We start from the raw sequence: 20195 nt of genomic DNA, 5'->3' as shown, positions 1-20195 counted from the left end.
TTGTAGTGCTAGTGCATGAACACCCTCCATCTCCCACAATAATTTATTAAGTGTAATATATACCAAAATATCATACTCACTAGACAATGTCTTTTTGTTTGTCGATTAATGATCCTAGCAATGGGTAGTCGTGACATGCCATGAACTAAAGGCATGTGGCGTCAAAAATATTTGCCTTTATCTATTAAAACTAAAGATTGTGAGGAAGGTTGACACTCATTTTGGAAGGAGTTTTTTTCAGGTTGTCTATGATAAATGACAAAAAAGTGAGCTACTTCATGCTGAAAGACATTGCCAAATTTTAAGCAACTACAACTCATCTTCTTTCCTGCAGAAAATCTCACAAGAAGCAAGAGTTAGTGAGCTTGGATACGTCTCCAAAACAAATAGGAAAAAAGAGGTCTCACACAACAGACATCAGATGGCAGATTAAAAACGACAGATTGCAACTCCAAAGCTTAGGTTTGCGACTAAGCTTTATAAACTTCACTAAAGATGACTCACCAACCAGCTCATTTGGGTCCCTTTTTTCACCTTCAGAAATCTCCTGGAAGACAGCAAAATGAAGAGAAGTTAGGTTATTCCATGGAATAATATATAAAACAAGGAGAATCCAGAACCTGGATGGCACTGGTTTTATTACTTTGAAGCCTCATGTTTTACATCGGCCTTTTTCTTCTTCACCTTAACAGTCATGAAACCTTTCAGCCCAGCAAAGGTAGAAAGGTTAATGATCAAAATTTGCCAACTTAATACACTTTTTTCTCCATCCTGCAAAATGATCGGAATACTCTTAAAATGAACGGACAAAACCTAAAATTACACCGGCGTTATATCTGCTGACTAAATGTTTGTTTTTTTAATTAAAAGTGGATTAGGTCACAGTAACAGAAACCCCTTATCATATTTAAGTGGTTACACTTGTCCACGTCTCAGCCAGCACAATGACCTGATTAACAACCTGATGTGCCTTTCCCAATATCATCCTGGGATCTACCCCATTGCCTCTTCCCAGGTGTCCTGTTGCATAGATGCCAATCTGCTGGGCCTGGGGAATGGGACTACCTCTAGGCAAGCCTACACATGGCTGCACAGGACTGTGTCACCATGTCTGAAGTTTACAGAAGCAGAAGGGCAAAGAGGCCTCTTTCCCCAGCAGGGTTAAAACCAGGGAGGGGAAAACAGCATTGCCTACAAGTACTTGACACTGAGAAACCAGCTTACTTTGTCATCAAGACTGAGCCAACGCCCCAAGCCAGTGAAAAGAACACAGACTTGATCTTCTGAGGCAGGACTTTGATCCCAAGAGCCTCTACTGGGCCAACCCCCCCCAGAACAAAAAATAAAGCCTGTGGTGCTCAGTCAAATCCCAGCAGCTATAAACTTTCTTCCGAAGGAATATATCTCACAGCAGCAGGCAGTGTTTTTTTAAGTTACACAAAGTGCTCTTTTTAAAAGGTACTCCTTGCCAAGACCCCGGGCACCAAAGGGCACAGCTCTGAGGAACAGTTTGCCCATTCACACACCCTGTGCTGCCTGCGTCACCTAGCAACCAAACAAGCATGTCCAAGTATTGTTTGGAAAGGGTTGTCCTTCACACCAAATGCATTAGAAGAGTAAATGTGGCTGTAATAAAGCTACACAACAACACTGACACTTTCTTAAGAAACAACAAGCGCACCATGTCAGCACCCCTTAAGGAACAGGGGTCCTAGAATACTGCCTTTTTAAAGGATATAATGTGGTTTAACTTTTAACAAGACTTTCGTTCTCAGCAGCCATTGCAGAATTGGAAATTCTGTTAACCTTTGGGACGTATGCAGTGTGTTAGACATTTAGAAAGAGGTACAATGTGCCATAAACTATTTTTCTTAAAAACAGAGATAACAAGAAAAGAAAAAAAACATTTAAGAATACATTTCTGAATAGGAACCAAGGATCCACAAAGGACTTTATGAACTGCAAAGCAATTAAGATTTTAGGTGACAAAAGAACAAAATGAAATAATTTATGGCTCATAAGCACTACGTTTGTGCTCACTTCACTTGATGTACTTTAGAATTAAATAACCTATTAAAATACAAAGACTTTCTATATGATAATTATCACCCTTAAAGACTCCACATTTAAGCAGAGTGAAACAAGAACACAATATCCTCACCTAAGTTAGGAGATACAATGCATATTAAAATATATTTAAAAGTGTGAGGATTGTCATAGAACAAACATTAAAACATGCAATGAAACAACGAATGTTTAGAGGGCTTCCGATACTGACCACAGAGGCTTGGTCACTAAACTTCCGATTCTTTGCAAGCCAATTTCTGCTAGAAGATGTAAAGAGACTAAAGAGCTGCTAAAGAGACTGAAGAGACAGATCTGTCTATTGCGCTGCCTTCACAACCACTGCAACCTTCAACAATTCCAAAGCCGATTTTTTCCTTCATCCTGAAGATCAGATGGTGAGCTAGGAGTGGCACATATCTGGAATAGCAAACTGGCTGCAAAAATGTTCGATAAGCCCTGACTGGAGAACAAATACAGACAGTAACGTAACAAAAATATTTGAGTTGCTTTTGTTTATTACCGAGTGACAATGTATTAAAAAATTCAGAACAAATCAATATTAATGTATACATCATAAACTAGAAACGCTAGTTTTAAACAAGCGTTTATTAATTGGTTTGTTATTAATTGTTAAAAATCCAGTTTGCTGATGTCGTCTACCCAGTAATAACACTTGTTTCAACCCAAGGCAATCAAGGGAAGGGAAATTTATTTCTAATTTTAAAAGTGATAATAAAAGTTGATAGGTTGCATTAAAACATCACTGACTTTTAAAAAAACTTTTATAAAAGCCTTAAAAATATCTAGTAACATACATGTAAATGAAGATTAACAATGTATGGATACTGATGCATGTTCTATGAGTTCTTAAAACCTTTGGCTGTATTTACTTGTTTGGCCAAATAAAGTTGTTTTTTGGCAAAAACTGCTCAAGAAATCTATACCCAAAAGCACAAATGCAACATTTTCTATTGGCTGCGGTCCCATTGCCAGAACAAGAAGCAGTTTTTCAGAAACTGCTCAAAAACTATGATACAATTGCTAAAAAACACCAATCATTCTTAAAGAACCATTTATACAGTGCCACAATTCTAACAAGCAATGTCCTACATCATAAAGAACTGCAGAATTAGCCTTAGGTTCACTGGTGCAGTGCTGCTGGCATTAAGATTTAGATTAAAGAGATCTGCTACTGCGGAATTACTGCACTGTGCAAAGTGCTGACACTAAAGCATCTTCTGCTGGCTGTTACTTTACCACTGAGGTTGGCAGAAATTAAATAATTTCCTATAAAACATACAGGGAGACTGAATCACAAGGAAGACAGTTACATACCATACTCTAAATACAACCATGATAAAAACAGCAATACCTATTTGTGTGCAATGACAGCGTTGTGGGGGACTAAATACAAAAAGGTTGATGCCATTACTTTGAACAGCATATATTTTCTTAAAAACATGTTATGAAAAGACTGCAAGCTGTTCATTTTGTGATTAAAATACAGCAAAGTTCACTACAAAAGCTTTAAGTGATACACACATGAGGCATCCTGGGAGAAGGTTCAAATGTCACTGACGGAGGAAATTCACACTGAAAACTGAAGAACAGGCGCAACAGATCAGCACGAATCTTGATTTTGTCTTCTAAAACAGGACGGTAAATGTTTCAACATCCATGCTTTGTTTTTCAGATATACAGCAATGAATTGCAGGTCTTCGCATGACTGGAATAACTGGGCTGCTTAAATGCAAGGAAAACGAAACACTTGCCCACTTACTGAACTGAACTACATCTTTTTGTTGCCCCCATGGGCCTCTCAGGGTGCAGGAGAGGGTTAATGTTGGCGTGGAGGCATTAAGACGAAAGCAGGGCTGGGAAAAGGATTTATTTGCCGCTCCAACTCTGCACAAGGAAACCTATCACAGGAAAAGCCAGCAGATGAGAATGTGGTACTGGCAGGACTGAATGGACTGCAGCCAGGAGTCTAGGGCAGGGCAGAGCAGAGAGCCCAGCATGCCAGGCAGTACTTGGAGATATGATGTGGGCACCTAACAGTCCCGCATTTCTCTGTCAAGGTTGTGCAGGAGCTCTTAAAGTGCGGCGTTCCGCTCAACCATATGAAAATCTGTGCTATGCAATTTACATCAGTTAATATGTCAAAATAAACAATTGCTCAAGAATATCGGACGTGAGAAGTTTCTCAGGACTTAACTAAGAAAAAAAACTTCCCTTTTCACTGAACCAACAGGTCAAGCTGCCCTGAATGCCGTCTCCCTCTAGTGGTTAGCTCAGCTAATTTCACTTTGCTTAGATGGCAATAGGTTTTAACAGGTGGATAGCTGCGTTGGCATGTGTAGGCTGCAAAAGAACAAGTAATACGTTTATTCCATGCTGAAAAAAAGAAGAAAGAAAACAATGTTTCGGCCGTGGAGCCTTATAGTTTTAACAGGCAGATAATGCCGAAGTAAGCAGAATGAAAATCGATTCAATATATTCTCAACCGCAAACTGATCTATGTACTACAGGGCTATATAAATATACTGTGAGTCTGTTCCCAGAATGTAAAGAATTAGGAGGATTGCCTTTTCTAATTTTTTCCATTTAAATTAATCAAATGACTTGTCACATTGTACATGTTTTCCCCAAGTCTGCAAGTCTGCAAGTCTGCAATAAAAAAAAGGTAATTAAAATCAATCTTGCTTGCAGACAGATTATTTCGTCTTTAGAAAATAACATTATACTGAGATCGATAGTTTAACCTGTGACAAAGATGTGACAAATTATAAGGACATCCTAGAAGTAACAAACCTGAATAATACGCATATTTCAATCTTCAGTGGCTAAGAACCTCAGATTTGAATTTCACTTTATCATCTCAAAATCACTGCATTTGACTGCGATGTCAGATGTAGAATTTGGTTTGTTGTGTGTTTGTGCCTAGAAAGTGAGATACTTGCACTGCTACAATTCGAGCAGTTTTGCCAGTGTATTACAAACTGCACATTGTCTCCCCCTTGTGTCCCTTGTCTTATTTCGGCTGACAGGCCCATCATCATAACATCACTTTATCAGCCCTATATAATTTCTTGCATTAGGAATTTGTCTTTTCGCATACCCCAGCTTGCGCTCCATGAGAAACACAGACAGGGAGAGAAGCTTGGGGTGAGAGCGCAGGATCAGCCATTGTACAGCACCCCTGAAGCAGTCGGGGTTAAGGGCCTTGCTCAGGGGCCCAACAGAGTAGGATTCCTCTGCCGGCTGCGGTATTCGAACCAGCGACCTTCCAGCCACAGAGCCACCCCTCTGCCCCTTAGTACTGTACCTTGAAAGGCTGCCCTGTAATGTCACCTGCCAGGGCTAAAGATGTGCCTGCAGGTCTGGCTGTGTAGAAACTCATGTTGCTTCTCAATTTTAACTTAGCCTGACCTCCTTGAGCACTCAAGGTGAAGAGGCACAGATGTGGTCAGCCTCAGTCTCAGGCTGATTTTTTCAAAGCACATTCCAAAAAAAAGTGCCTTTCTTTGCTGCGCATAGCCACAGGGCAAAGGCCTTAGCATACCACGATATAACTGGACCCATTACAGATGGATCTTCAGAACATCCTTATACACCATGAGCACACAGGACATGCAATAATGCTGGGAAAGGCCCTGAGCAGGGGACTCTCAGCTGACGTTCATAGATTCCTGGACACCTGCAACGTGAACAAACTAATGGACAGTCTGAACTCGTGCAAGACCACCTTTGGCAATCCCATTGGACTACAAATCACTTAAAAGATGGTATTTACTAGTTAAGACAGTAGGAGTTTATTAGGAACAGTACCTTTTTTTCATTTTTTTTTAATGGTGCGTTTGAATGATCAATACCTGTGAAGGAGCCTTTTATGATGTGAAACCTATAAGCTTTTAAACACTACATTCACACAGATATAATATTAATGAGAGAGGAGTACCTAATGGTTAATTCAATCATGAGTGCGACAGAGAAAAATCAGGAAGACACTGATCTCATCTATAAACTGACCCTAGGGAATGTTTTACAGTTCTGAAGAGCCTCTGTATTTTGGTGGCAAGGTCGCCAACTGCTAACAGGCAGATCCCCAGTCTGAGAAAACAGGCTCCAGATAAGACTCAAGCCAACAGAAGACCTTGCGTATCAATTGGACTGCCTCTAGCCCTCCACCCAGCCCCGCTCTGCCACCTCCCTGTTGTTTTAGGCACTCAACTTCCTGATACATTTCCTGCGCAGAAGCGAGGGAGGGAGCAATGAAATCTCCCACTCAGGAAACCTGATTCTCTAGGTGACCGATTTGTTTTTTGTGTGTCTGCTCGTACCTAATCCCCTGATAAAATAGAAAAGATCTGCATGTTTCAACAGAAGCCGGGCGGGGCTCTCAAGCGCCTCAAGTGGTAAAGGTCTCTGCTCAGAGCACAGGTTGTGTCTAGGCATCAGGAACTGTGCAATGATGGTAGAACAGTGATTCTTGACCCTGATCTTCAAAGACTCTTCCAGTGCGGATTTCTCCATTTACTCATTCCTACTCTTAATTAAACTAATAATTGAATTACCAGACCTTTATAATTGTTTTTAGCTCTTGAACAGGTGACGATGCTGCATTTAAGTGACCAATTAATCCATGCAACTTCACTTGTTATAATAGTAATATTTTCTGGACACTCCATTCAAAGTACATTATAGGTAATGGGGGCTCCAGTCCACCATCAATGTGTAGTCCCCATCTGGATGATGAAACAGCAGCCATAGTGCGCCATTACGCTCACCACACACCAGCTATCAGTGGGGAGGAAAACAGAATGATCAAGCCAGTTCATAGATGGGGATTAGGCATGATTGGTAAAGGTTCAGGTGGGTAGCTGCGTCAGCATGCGTAGGCTGCAAAGGAACAAGTAATAGGTTTATTCCATGCTGAAAAAAAGAAGAAAGAGAACACAACGTTTCGGCCGTGGAGCCTTCTTCAGGTGTCAAGAAGGCTTGACACCTGAAGAAGGTGTCAAACCACACCTGAAGAAGGCTCCACGGCCGAAACGTTGTGTTCTCTTTCTTCTTTTTTTCAGCATGGAATAAACCTATTACTTGTTCCTTTGTATGATTGGTAAAGGCCAGGGGAAAATTTGTCCAGGATGCCAAGGTAAATACCCCTACTCAATCTGAGAAACACCCCGGGATTTTTAATGACCATGGTGTTGCAGGACCTTGGTTCTATGTCACCTTTCACAGTATAGTGTCCCCATCACTATACTGGGGCATTAGGACCCACATAGGCCACAGGATGAGTACCCCCTACAGGTCCCACTAACACCCCTTCCAGTAGCAACCTTAGTTTTTCCCAGGAGGTCTCCCATCCAGGAACTGGCCAGGTTCACCCCTGCTGAGCTTCAGTGGGCTGCCAGTGGCGAGTTGCAGGACGAGATATCTGTACTTGTGTGGGTTCAAAGAAGACAGCTGGCAGTTTTCTAAGCTTCACAAGCAAGCAGGAGAGTCTTCCATTTTGCTGATGTGAGAAAGTAGTGCTATTGATGATAAGTGACAAGCAAAGGTGCAGAATGTCGGCAGGGTGTCAACAATGAAAACCACCTGCATCCAACAAAAGGAAATGTTAAGTCCCAAAGTTTGGGGAGTCTTGCGAACTGCTCTTTGGGGGAACTGAAAACAGCTTGCAGAGTGAAACAGGAGTCTGATGTATTGCTACCAGGTTGCAGAGGTGAACCAAGTCACAAATTAAAATAACCAATGGTGTAAGGTCAAAATTAACTGGATTCCAGCTTTTTTTAAAATAAACATGATCACCTCCTTCCTCTGTCCGATTATCCACTTCACCACCACCAGCTTCTTTAACCTGCTGCTCCCCAAGGGAACAACCAGGTTGCCACAAACGCAGCCGACTTCATTCCAGCCATAATCAGTCATGACGCTTTTAGGTTGTTACTAGAGCAAACTGGTGTACTGCTATATGTACTGCAAGTTAATAGTATGTAAATAATTTCCTTAGTATATTCCTTAGAATAATTTTTCTTCTGTATATACACTGTATCTACCACCAGTTTCTATTTGTAACTCTCTCCAATACTTGAAGTTGCATTCAATAAATAACTTCATTTGCTGTTAATTGTTTGTATTACTTTGATTCACCTACGAGGATGCTGGCAAATATATTTATAACAGCCAAAAAGATAAAAACATTAAATCAAATTAACAATAATCATTATAATGACTGTCCACCCACACAAGATCAAGGTTATCCTAGCTGACAGGCTAAACATGTAACTGATTTTATATTCAACACTTGCAGCTTAATTTGCATAACTAATTAGCTTGTTTATCAGTGTAGAGGGTTGTCAGGTGTTGCTTCATAGTTAAAATGTGTTTTGATGGCTGGTTCAAAGGATAGGCATGTTATGGTGATTGCAAAAAGATTACCACACCCCTAACATTCTATTGCAAAGATGTGCATCTGCTGGGACAATAGGTATACAGCCAGGGTTAACACAGTGGAGATCTGATACAAGGATACACAATCAGATATCAAATCAAGCAACTGTGACTCAATAGGAACAGAGATGACTGATCCATCTCTTTTGGTCAGAAATGTTTAGTCATTAATAACACCAATACTCAACAGCACCCTGCCAAAGTGACTTAATTTGTGCCCATAATCTGAAGTCATCAAGGCTATTAGAAGTTCTTAGTTCTTGTTCCTTTCACATACTGCAAATGACACACCTGTTGACTCTAAACTCTTTGCAACACAAGACTGGCTGCTGCAACACCTGTCAGTCAGACTGTGTACAACATTCACAAGGCAGTATTTCAAGAAAGATAAAGCATTAACATTGCTTTTTTGTTGAGAAGCAGTGCTTTGCCTCTTTGGACTTATATATGTGCTTGACTACAAGAGAATTAAAATTCCCCAAAAATTTAAAAAGCCAGACATAACCTTCTATTGCCCTTTCAATTTTCAAATTATTTTCATTTTTTTGTTTAGTGCTCTCACAACAACTTGTCATAGAGCACTTTCATAGCTATTTACTATACTGACAGGGCACCAGTTAAGGCATCTGTACATCAAGTTGGAATATAATGATGTCCATTACCACCTCTGCTATATAACTGAGCTGTTTAGCATTGCAATATGAAAACTCAGGCCAACTCCTTTTCTGTACTATAATTAAGGAACACTACTGATGTAATGGAGATGGATTTTTTGTTCAAGAAAAGTAGACTTGGTTGGCTACTGGGGTGCCATCTGCATGGATTATGTACGTTCTCCCCGGGTTCATGTAGGTTTCCTGTCACAGTCCAAAGACATACTGGTAGGTTAACTAGTTTCTGGACTCAATCAGCTCTTAGAAAATGGATGAATGGATTCAAGTCCACATTAGCAGTAGACCAGTGCAATGCCACAACTTTATAGTGTAATGACTAATGGACAATGAATAGACTTTATAGCTGACCAAAAGCTTCCTACAGTTCCCCCCACCCCAGTGAACTCCAAGGGGGTGGGGGCTGAAATACCTTTGCATCATCTGCGTCAAGGCCATCGAGGTCTGAATCGTCCTCTTCCTATAAAGACAAGAATGCAAAGGGTTAAAGGAGGGGAGGGCGCTGGCATCAGGGTGGGAGGAGAGGGCGCAGCATGCCAGCAGCGCTGGAGGCAGAAACATGTTCTTCAGTTGAATTCTTCAAAGGCAAAACAAATGCAGGGCTGCCAATTTCCTTCATGCTGTAATCATGGAATTCGGCACTGGGAGCGGGATTTTGCTGTGTTTAGCACTGTACTCCCATCATGTTCATTTTTGCGCTTAAATATTAATCTTTTTTTTATTCTGTTTTGGTTTTGCACTACTTAAGTTCATCATATATGAAAGAGTTGGAGGACGAATAGGGGAAGAATAAAACACAACTAAAAACTTTTCTTAATGAGTTGTTAGGGGAATGGGGGATTAGTTTTCTAGTTAAATGTCTCAGGTGATGTAATCTCACACAGAATAGTTGGTAATGTTCAGCACAGAGCAGAACGGAATATGTCATTCAGGTCGGTACTTAACTGACACACTTGTTTCCAGTGCTGTCTCCTAGGATCCAATATCCCGGTCAGAGACAAGCCTGAACACTGCAGTGAACAATCAGCTGTTCTTCTGCTTATTTGAAATGCAGAGTCTAGAGCGTCAGTACTGGTGGAATACTTCAAACTTTACGTAACATTAAAACCAAGTGACTTAAGAAGCTGGAAAAAGACTTAGTTCTAAAATGTATAACGAATGATTAACGACAGCTGAGACCAGGAGGAAACACTCAGAACTAAGATTTTGAGTGCTCATGTTCAGTCTTTCACTTTTAAATGCATAAGGCAAGCACTCATAGACAGACACAAACATACATACACAAGGATTAATTTCCCCAGAAGTCAATCAACCAACCAGAATGTCTTCGGACTGCGAGAGGAAACCTGTTCCACTTGCCATTTCAAAATGTTAAAGCAGCTGCAATTTCAGCATATGTGATCTGCGTGTTGCTTGTGAGACTCCCTGCGTGATGGTGATGGTCCTCATGTCATGTTTTATTTCTCTGTCTTACATCACGTAGCAGTAACAAGCATATTCCCTCTTTCCCAGAGTGAAGAAGTACCTGCTCAACTCTCAGCAGTCTTTCAACAGCTCGCCCTTGCACTCTGACCACAGCTTCTTCTAATTCTAATGTAATCCTTCCCTTTCCATGTCAAGGAAGAATAGATGGTTGTTTACAATGACCATACTATTACAGCCCCGCTCAAGGGTACGACAACTCGCTTGGTGCAGGCAGTCATCAATGTTTATTTAGCACAGCAGGATGTGACAGGAAGGATGGCTTGGCCACAGCACCCTCACCTATGATTCAATTACCAGGAACCAGAGACGGAGCCCTTTTCAACTCCTGCCCCATTTCTGCAATGTGTTTTTGCTTTCACCCTCCCCAATATTTTAGCTGTAGCCCTGAAAAAGGTTAAAATGGTGCATGTGGCTGCTTGCACCGACTGTGCCCCAAGTCGAAGGACAGAGCGTATCTCTCACGCGAACGGCTAGACAGGATTCGCTTGGTCGCCTAGCAACCACCACACATTCTTTATGAGGTACCTGCTTTGCTTGTAAAGGAGCTGGACAAAGTCACGTTTCAAGTGCTGCCACATCTCTGTCCCAACTACTTGCCAACCCATTCTCCTCCAGGCTTTCACAGTGCCCCCTCCCAGACTGAGAACAGCCACCTTCAACTATCTGCCCCAGTAACTTATTTTGCTATCATATATAGCATAATAATGAAGATTTAACAGAACAGACCTAAAAGTCATGAATTCCTTAACTAACATTTCCTACAATTTGAAGCATCCAAAGGATCCTTCTATAAACTGATAGTTCTATAAAATAAACTCTTATTCTTCCTACTGATCTTTTACTCTCTTAAGGTTAAGAAGAAAGTGAACAATACATCTACATTCAGAACAAAGTATTATTACCCCTGGATATTTTATCATTTAGACGAGGTTCTAGGAATTCAAAAATCAGAATACTTTGAAAACCCCTTGTTAAAAGGAGAAACCAGTGTCTCCGGTTGCTGATGGTATGCAACACCTATCCTCATGTTTTGGAAATCAATACAGTGTAAAAGAAGGTTGGAATATAGGATCTACACACATCCAAGAGATATTACCTCTTTCCTTTTTGGAGGAGATGGTTATAAAAGCTGCATTTGTTTATCTTTTCAATGTTCAAATGATCACTGAATCACAATTTCCCTCAAACTCTCAGCCGTTTTTAATGACACTATCCAAGCTTGTAATTATCCCTCACTGCCAATGGGATGGCTATTCTTATCTCAAATTTCTATCATTTACCATTACATATTTGTTACCATGTAACTGAGGCTAATTTCATGGCAAACATTCACAACTTCTTCAGCCTGTGTCATGCAGCAGCAATCCAATAGCACAGCATAGTCATTCCGCCCATGCTAGTTTTTAATCTTTTAAAATTATTTCCTGAGGAAAATTGTTTTTTTTCTTTGCTCAGATGTTTGAAGGTTTCATGCATTTTCAGTGCTTCCCGCTAACTCACCGAATTTCTGGAGCTGTCTCCACTGTCCTCGTCACCAGAGTCCCTCCGATCCTCTTCATCCATATAACTGGCATTGTTTTTTCCATATCCTGCTGAGACGAGTCCTTTGCGACTGTCTGGAAAACACAGACAAGCACTCAGGCTCAGGAACTGCCAACTACAGAGGTCTTTCTCTCAACATAAAGGAAGATCTTTTTCAATAATGGTGTGTTCTGGTGTGGAACTGAACAGGTGCTGTAAAGGTTACAATTACACTGTGGGATGTGTTGTAGAAACATTTCTGGGAAGTAAGTTATGCTGACATAATTAACTGGATGGACATATAGGGACCACCAACTGCAGATCTAGAGTATAATTATAATTCTGAAGCATTAAGGCAATAACTCCTGAAGTACAATAAGTTAAGATCTTGGATAAAGTCAAACACAATGGATTAAACATCACAATTGAGAGAGCTGCTGTGTTTAAAATAAAGAATAATTTAGGAAGCAATTCTAAAATCTTAAAAGTGGTAATTAACTGGCTGAAAAGAATTTCAACAGTCACCCCAGATGGGGAAACCAGGAAAAGGTGACTGATCTAAACACAGGCTGAAGTCTACAGCTCAGATGCCACAGGTTCAGACCCATGTCAAGTTAATAACAGTGGGTAAGAATATATAAGGATTCCCAAGTGACAAGAGGGGCTGGGATTAGTAAAGCCTCTCTATCTCCTCAGCAGTGACCCCAGCTCTCCTTACTTCCAGGGCACCTGCAGGCTTGTGGAAAGATTATCGGGAGATGTGCTTCTCCTCCTTCGCATGCTAACTGTCCTGTCAGGTTTGTGTTTCTCCCAGGTATGCTATAGCCTAAAACCTGAGATAACTGCTGACAACCACAAACAAACTAGGACATACAACAAACAGAATTTGCTGCGGATTGTTAAATCTAAAATGGTTTTATCTTTGTGTCATGAAACCGGGAAGCTTGATTTGCAATCGGCACTACATTTGAAAATGCACTGGCTATTAATATAAATTTCCTGTTTTTATTATTAAACATACCTATATTTTTCCAGTGTGGAATAGAACAGGTGCTGTATATGGCAAAATTATACACGTGATGCGTCGTAGAAACATATCTGGGAAGTAAATTACGCTGACATAATCACCGTTGGTTTTCGAACAGAGGAGCTATTTTTGCTACTTTCAAATTCCAACACAGCAGGTTGGAACATTCTACATCTCACCGGTGTAACGTTTCTGAAACAATTTATTCATGTCAAAACGAATAATAACTTTTTCAGGAGGTTGCGTGCAATTGGTAGAAGGCTATTTATAAGCATACGCTCCACTGTTGCAAAAACTGCACTGATTATAGGCCTAATACATAGATGTTGTCTCAGCTTTCAGGTATTGAAGTTTTGAAGTTATGTTAAGATATATTATCTCATGATTACGCTTTTTTTCTGTTTTGGCCTTAAGAAAACTACCTATGTCGGCCAGACAAATTCTAGAATCCTAAAAAATTAACTCCTTGAAAACAGAAATTCCAAATAAATTTAAATTCTTAATAATTCTTAAATCTTTCTACACTGTCTAAGAACCTATTTGGGGTATACATACAGTGAAGAAATGAAAAAAAGAAGCATGCTGCAGTGTTGTCTACTGAAGTGAATCGATCGCCACAGCTACGTCTACATCACAAACGCTAACCTCAAAGTGCAGCGCACAAACAGCTCCAAAACACCGACACACTGAAGTTCGATCCTTACCAGGTTCCTCATTCTCTGTATCTGACTCCTGTTCCGATTCGTAAGCCGCTAAGGACGACAGTAATGTGCTTTTCTTTCCACTCGCCATTGCCTTTACCACAGTTCTTCCCGGTCGCCCCAAAGGCGTCATCACTGTGCGCCACCCCGCTGGCCTTAAAAAAATAAGACTTTTCTCATTGGTTAACGTCATCTATCTGCAGTATGGACTCACAAGCCTTAGCTTCTTCGCTCCTAGCAACCAGTAAATGACTGGACGTTAGTGGCTGTGCTGGTCTATAACAAAATAAACTTAGCTTGTAGTATTTAGACCTTCCTTGACTGTGAGGCTGTCAGTGTTGATTGTATGCTGCTCCAAGTCCATGCGGACAAAAAAAGCCTTAGTCTGCCTTAGTCTCTGCTTGGTATCCAGATACCACTATACATGCTGTACAGTCTGTCCTATTGCGTTTAGTCTGGAGCTGTTGCGTTGCTTTTCAAGTTTGTCCTTGGCCCTTGTTTTATTGTGTGCTTGTTGTAAATAAATATGATATTTTGTACTTTGTATCTTTTATGTATGCTAGGACAATTATTATTATTAACAACAATGGTAAAAAATATCACCATTAGCAGACATCACGTTTGCTATAGCTGTTGTTATCAAATAATCCTTGCGATATGCCAAATGTGTAACAACTACATAATTTCTACATAACATAATTAATATTTTTTTTTATTTTGTTAGGAATTATTAATGAAAAGGTCCCTACAATACATTAACTGTTTATCACATTCACCACCTTGATTATTCCTTAATTTAACTCTACAGTAAAATTAATTTACGTATGTGTCATACAAAACGAGGACTGTGAGTGGGTGGATGCACAAAGAGTTAGTAATGCAAGCCTCTGGAAATCTGCTACATGGTAATCCAGGGCTTGACCTAGTTGCAAGGCTGTTGCACTTTGTTGCGAAGGAGGTCGTGGTTTCCCAAATCATTCAACACAGTATCGATTCAAATCAAGACACAAGAAGGAAGCTACGGTCTACAGCTCACAAGTTGCTCTGTCACACAGGTTGTCCTTCGCGCATGTGCAACAACAGGCAATTTATTAAATTAGATACGATTAAATACGATTCAGTGGGTGAAGGGTCACATAAACGTAGGCTAAGCACATCAGAAATATTTTAAAATGTCTATGGTTTATTGTACATTAAATTAAGCGGGAGAGATATGATTTTACATCAGGTTACGTGGCGTGATGTCATCTATAAGCGCCTAAGAAGTTTGGAAAACAAAAAGTTGGACGCGGCGTGTGATGAATGGAGATTTTTATACTTTTTCTAAATTGTTGACACTACAATAGCTTGAAATGTTTGTTGTTATAATTAATAATTACTTACAAAAAACACATTGCAAATAGCTTGTATGGTTTTCATTCATTTTTATACCGTCGTTACGTCAGTTTTTGCTTAAAGTGTAACAGGATAACCACCATTCTCGTTTCGTTCCCGAAAACTAAAGGTGTTTAGCTAATGTAGGCCGTGAAATGGTGAAGGTAGCTTACAGTACTATCAGTTTCAGTATTTTGTGTCCTCTGGTTCCTCTAACAAAAATAAGAAAATCCTTTGGAGGGACAAATATACATTTTATCTGGCGATGATTTCGCTGTGGCAGATAAGTATTATCATTTGAAAAGACGTGATCTAACTTGGGAAAGGAGAACTTTATGTATTGAATAAGAAATAAACCAAAACAAATATTACATGCAAAGGAATTTGAAATGCATCCTGCTAAAAAGAAGAGCTCATCGGCCCCTCCCACCATCAACCCGAACTGCAAAATCCTCCGGACTCTGAAGGATGTGTTTGGGTTCGACTCGTTCCGATCATCGCTACAGGAGAAGGCAACCAGGGCGGTGCTGCAGGGTAATCCAGTGATTATAAAAGCTAAACTGTAGTTGGTGAATTGTACTGGAAAGGTCTGTATGGGATTGAAACAAGACTATTATTATTTAAGCAGCTAATTCAAGTTATTAAATCTTAAATTTTAAATCAGGTCAGTAGATGTTTCATATTAATTTTGTAGATGTACTGAAGGTAAAATACACGTTCTATAGTGTTTTGAGCCTTTTCAGGTTTATCTGGAGAAAAAATATTGTATATAGGCCAATATGAAGTGAAGAATCCGTACAGTATGTACGAACGGCCAGAATATCTTTCAATGTATTAAATGCTAGCTGTAATGTAATGAGTGCAGCATATATGACAACAAGTGAATAAGTGTTTTTAAATACGTAACACAAGTACTGTATACCTAGCAATATAATTAACATTTCTGAAATTATGTAAGGGTCCTTCAAATCCAGTCTGCTCAAATTTTCTCCAACTAATAATTAATTCAATTGACAATTATTCTGATAAATATAACTGTGTGCTATTTGTGTAACTATATAGGCGTGGATGGGATAGACCACACGTAGGATTGCTGTGGACTGCAATGTTATTATTTGCATTCAAGACAACTCTTCTGTAAAAGCAGTCTTCTGTTCTGGCAGTTCAATTGGAAATCATTTTTCTTTCATTTATTCGAATTACTGAGATGGAAAATGAAGTGTGACGTAGAACACTTTGAAATGCAGATCTATATGTCGTCAGACTGGGAAGAGAAAGTATCTGTTACCTTGTACTATAAAGGAGGTGGCTTGACAGTGGTCTTGTGGCAGTGTTGTGAAAAAGCAGTTGGACTTAATTTGGTCTTCTTAGTGGTTTAAGGGTGCTGTGGTGACTTTTCCTTTACTTTGTATTCTGGCTCTGCAGGAGAGAAGGATGTGTTTGTTTGCATGCCCACTGGTGCTGGGAAGTCCCTCTGCTACCAGCTGCCAGCTGTCCTGACCAAAGGGATCACCATGGTCATCTCCCCTCTTATTGCACTCATTCAGGTAACTAGATGGCTGACACCCTGGGAATCTTATCTGTATCCAAGCAAAAACATACAAATGAACAAACTGGAATCCCTAAACTGACCTTGATGTATTTGTCTGAATCCTAAAATGATTCTGTGGGAAAGAATAAAAGAGCCAAACAAAATGTTAGGATATAGAGTTAAAAGTATAAAGTTTACATCATTGTACAACATACCTAACAGTAAGACCTAATTTAGAATAGTGTGGCCAATTTAAGTCACCACGTTACAAAAATAGTACTACACTTCAATCAGTACAGAGAAGGGCAAATACATACATTCATATACTAAAAGGAACATTCGGTACTGACAGGCTGAAAGATTAAAAAATGTTTTAATCTTAAATGTGGAAGATTTCTAGAGGGCCTGGTTTAGGTATTCAAAATCTAGAAAGGTGTTGACAAAATTAATCCATATTAATTCTTCAGAATCAATGATGAAACACAAATCATAGGATACAAGTGGACATTATTGGAAAGGATGTTTGTAACCGAGTACACAAAGCACTTTACACAAAAGGTTATGGAGGTCTGGATCAAGCTGCCCTGGCTTCTTTTAAGAAGTGACTGGAAGAGATACTTGGATCTTTCAGCTACTATCCTACATAGTACAGTATTCTACAGTAGTATAGTATTCTACAGAGATAGTCCTACGTAGTAACTAGCCCTAACTAGACGTAGGTAATAATGTTGACTTCCAGTTTGATAGAACTACACGGCAGAGATATGAACAATTACTACTTTCGTCGTAAAGGCACATTTTCTTTCCAAAATTAAGAATATCACACTGTGCACAATAAAAACACTGTGCAGCGTTTGTCCTGGTGCACTGATTGAGAGGAATGAGCTTGCTGTTTCTTTCTCAGTCCCTTCCAGGATCCTAACTTCAAAATCCACATCATTTCAAGTGTTAGATATTTTCTTTTTTAGAAACCGAGCAATATCGTCTTTCTCCATTACACGTTTGTTTCTATATTATTATCTTGCTTCACTTACAGGATCAGATAGACCACCTGCTGGCTCTGAAAGTGGCTAGCTGCACAATGAACTCCAAAACCTCAGTGCAGGAGCGGAAGAAGGTCCTGGCAGACCTCGAGAGTGGCAGCCCTCGCCTCAAGCTCCTGTACATCACCCCGGAAATGGCAGCATCCCCATCCTTCCAGCCCTGCCTGGCCTCGCTGCTCTCCCGTGGCCTCCTGTCCTACCTGGTGGTGGACGAGGCTCACTGTGTCTCCCAGTGGGGCCACGACTTCCGCCCCAGCTTCCTGAAGCTGGGTGAACTACGCAACCAATTGCCAGGGGTGCCTTGCGTGGCCCTCACAGCCACAGCAAACCAGAGGGTACAGGAGGATATTGCACACTCCCTTTGTCTGCGCCAACCCCTCACCTTCAAGACCTCTGTCTTCCGGAGCAACCTGTTCTACGATGTCATCTTCCGGGACCTGCTCCCTGACCCCTTTGCCCACCTGCATGGCTTCTGTACTAATGCCCTGGGAGGCCAGACTGCAGCTGGGGTAATTATCCTTCTATCATTCTATCACTCCTTAATTTCCTCATTCCCTTTCAGTTGTTCTCATCCACTAATTCAGCCCCTCTCCATCCTCTGTCTCAGACATGCTCTCTCATTTTTACTCCCACTCTCGCTCTCTCTTTCATTTAATCCTAAAATCCAGGGTCCTTACCACCTTTTCTGTCTTGCCAGCCCACTCATGTTCAGTATTAATCATGTCTGGAGAGCAGTTATCCACACATTACTAGGGACTCCTGCGCAGACTGTCACACCTGGATCTCTCCATCATATGATCTTTTTATATGCAAAAATTAACATATTCTTCTGAATGCCAGTAACACAGATGCAGACTCATTGATGAATTTTATCAGTTAATCAAAATGTTGTGACAAATATGATCAATATACAAAATCCATGTAAAAATCCATAGAGTTCATTTTCCTAAAAATATACAGCACATGCATGCACAAAATTATACGTTTCCTGTGATGCTCAGTATATATGTAGTGTTAACTGTAAAATATTGTGGGGGAAAATGTTGGTAATTCCATCACGGGTGCTAAGAGGCAGGCGCTTGTCCAAAAAAAAGATTTGTGGAGCAATGGTTTTGTTCAGTGTTGAGATGTGAGTAGTGTTCCGTTAATAGGAATCTAAAACCACAGAAAAGCTTCAGGAATTCTAATCAGAGTATTGCCTTTGCTTTTTGATTTGGTCTGCCAAGTGAAAACAACAGTTTTTATGGTTTTTTTCATCAGCATCCTAGACATGCTTTTTGGATTTTGTCTTTTTCATTCTATAATTGGAGATGTGAGCTCTAACACAATTCCCAATCCATCTGTGTGTGTCTCTCTTCTCCTCAGGGTTGTGGAATTATTTATTGTCGGACCAGAGAGAGTTGTGAGGAAGTGGCTTACAAGCTCACTTGCCAGGGAATCTCTGCTAAGCCTTACCATGCAGGTGCGGTACAAAGTTCCTTTGTTTGGCTAAATCCCTGGGCTTAGCTTTGTGTGAGGAGGCTGTCCACAAGAGCTGTGTGAGATCTGCATTTTCACAAGCTCAAAGTTTCAGCTGTGGATTATCTGTAACACTTAGTTATTACTAGTATTGACCAAATCAGTGATCTTGCCTGTTTCAGAACAAACTACTTGTTATTTCTAAGAGAGAAAAGGCTTTTGTTCAACATAGATTGTAATAGTTTCTTGATTTGCTCTTTTATCAGTACGAGGGGCTCAAATTTAGGGGACCTCCCCTAAGCAGCACAGAAGAGTTTTGTATCTAAACTATTTAAAGACATACAGTTCGTGTTTTCACATGATTCCGACCAAGATCTCTTTCCTCCATTCTGCACAATATTTTCCACTTTATTGGAAAAAATAAATGGAATGGTTGGAAGCAACTTTAATTTTCCATAGTCCTTATGATTTGTTGGAATCTGGTAATTTAGTAAAACGAAAAGCCTGATGATCTTTTCATCAGGCCTAAAAGCCAGCCACCGGCTATATCGCCCACCCTGCACCTCACAACTGGCAATCTACCGAAACTAAGCAGGAGTGAGCCTGGCCAGTACCTGCATGGGAGACCTCTAGGGAAAACTAACGGTGCTGCTGGAAGAGGTGTCAGTGGGGCCAGCAGGGAGGGCTTACCCTGCGGTCTGTGTAGGTCACTTTACTGAAGTGAAGTGGACACTGTTCTGTAAAAAGGCGCCATCCTTCGGGTGAGATATAAAAATGAGGTCCTGACTCTCCTTGGTCATTAAAAAATCCCAGGGCAATTTTCAAAATGAGTAGGGGTATTACTCGGGTGTCCTGGCCAGA

The 20195-nt window shown here is 40.4% G+C and overlaps 2 protein-coding genes across 6 annotated transcripts in view; one reads left to right on the top strand and one right to left on the bottom strand.

The window, feature by feature from the left end:
• The window catches only part of sap30bp (SAP30 binding protein), a 37914-nt gene extending 23838 nt beyond the window's left edge, over positions 1-14076 (bottom strand). For 2 of the 4 annotated variants that reach the window (XM_069194481.1, XM_015356745.2), the window contains exons 1-4: positions 13932-14075; positions 12180-12295; positions 9607-9654; positions 505-547 (exon numbers count right to left, since the gene is read on the bottom strand). In XM_069194481.1, the coding sequence (XP_069050582.1) occupies positions 505-547; positions 9607-9654; positions 12180-12295; positions 13932-14061 (337 nt within the window). In that variant the 5' untranslated portion in view covers positions 14062-14075. Of the gene's footprint in view, positions 1-504; positions 548-9606; positions 9655-12179; positions 12296-13931 lie in introns of all 4 variants that reach the window. The other 2 variants (XM_015356747.2, XM_069194482.1) reach the window with 2 other exon arrangements.
• Positions 14077-15201: 1125 nt separating this feature from the next.
• The window catches only part of recql5 (RecQ helicase-like 5), a 43743-nt gene continuing 38749 nt past the window's right edge, over positions 15202-20195 (top strand). For both annotated transcript variants that reach the window (XM_015356487.2, XM_015356488.2), the window contains exons 1-4: positions 15202-15836; positions 16728-16849; positions 17870-18385; positions 19242-19338. In XM_015356487.2, the coding sequence (XP_015211973.2) occupies positions 15692-15836; positions 16728-16849; positions 17870-18385; positions 19242-19338 (880 nt within the window). In that variant the 5' untranslated portion in view covers positions 15202-15691. The remainder of the gene's footprint in view (positions 15837-16727; positions 16850-17869; positions 18386-19241; positions 19339-20195) is intronic.

This window comes from Lepisosteus oculatus, chromosome 9 (genome assembly GCF_040954835.1).
Source record: "Lepisosteus oculatus isolate fLepOcu1 chromosome 9, fLepOcu1.hap2, whole genome shotgun sequence".
NCBI classification, from domain to species: Eukaryota; Metazoa; Chordata; class Actinopteri; order Semionotiformes; family Lepisosteidae; genus Lepisosteus; species Lepisosteus oculatus.
The sequence above is the reverse complement of the archived record's forward strand: the minus strand, read 5'-3'. Positions and strand labels throughout refer to the sequence as shown.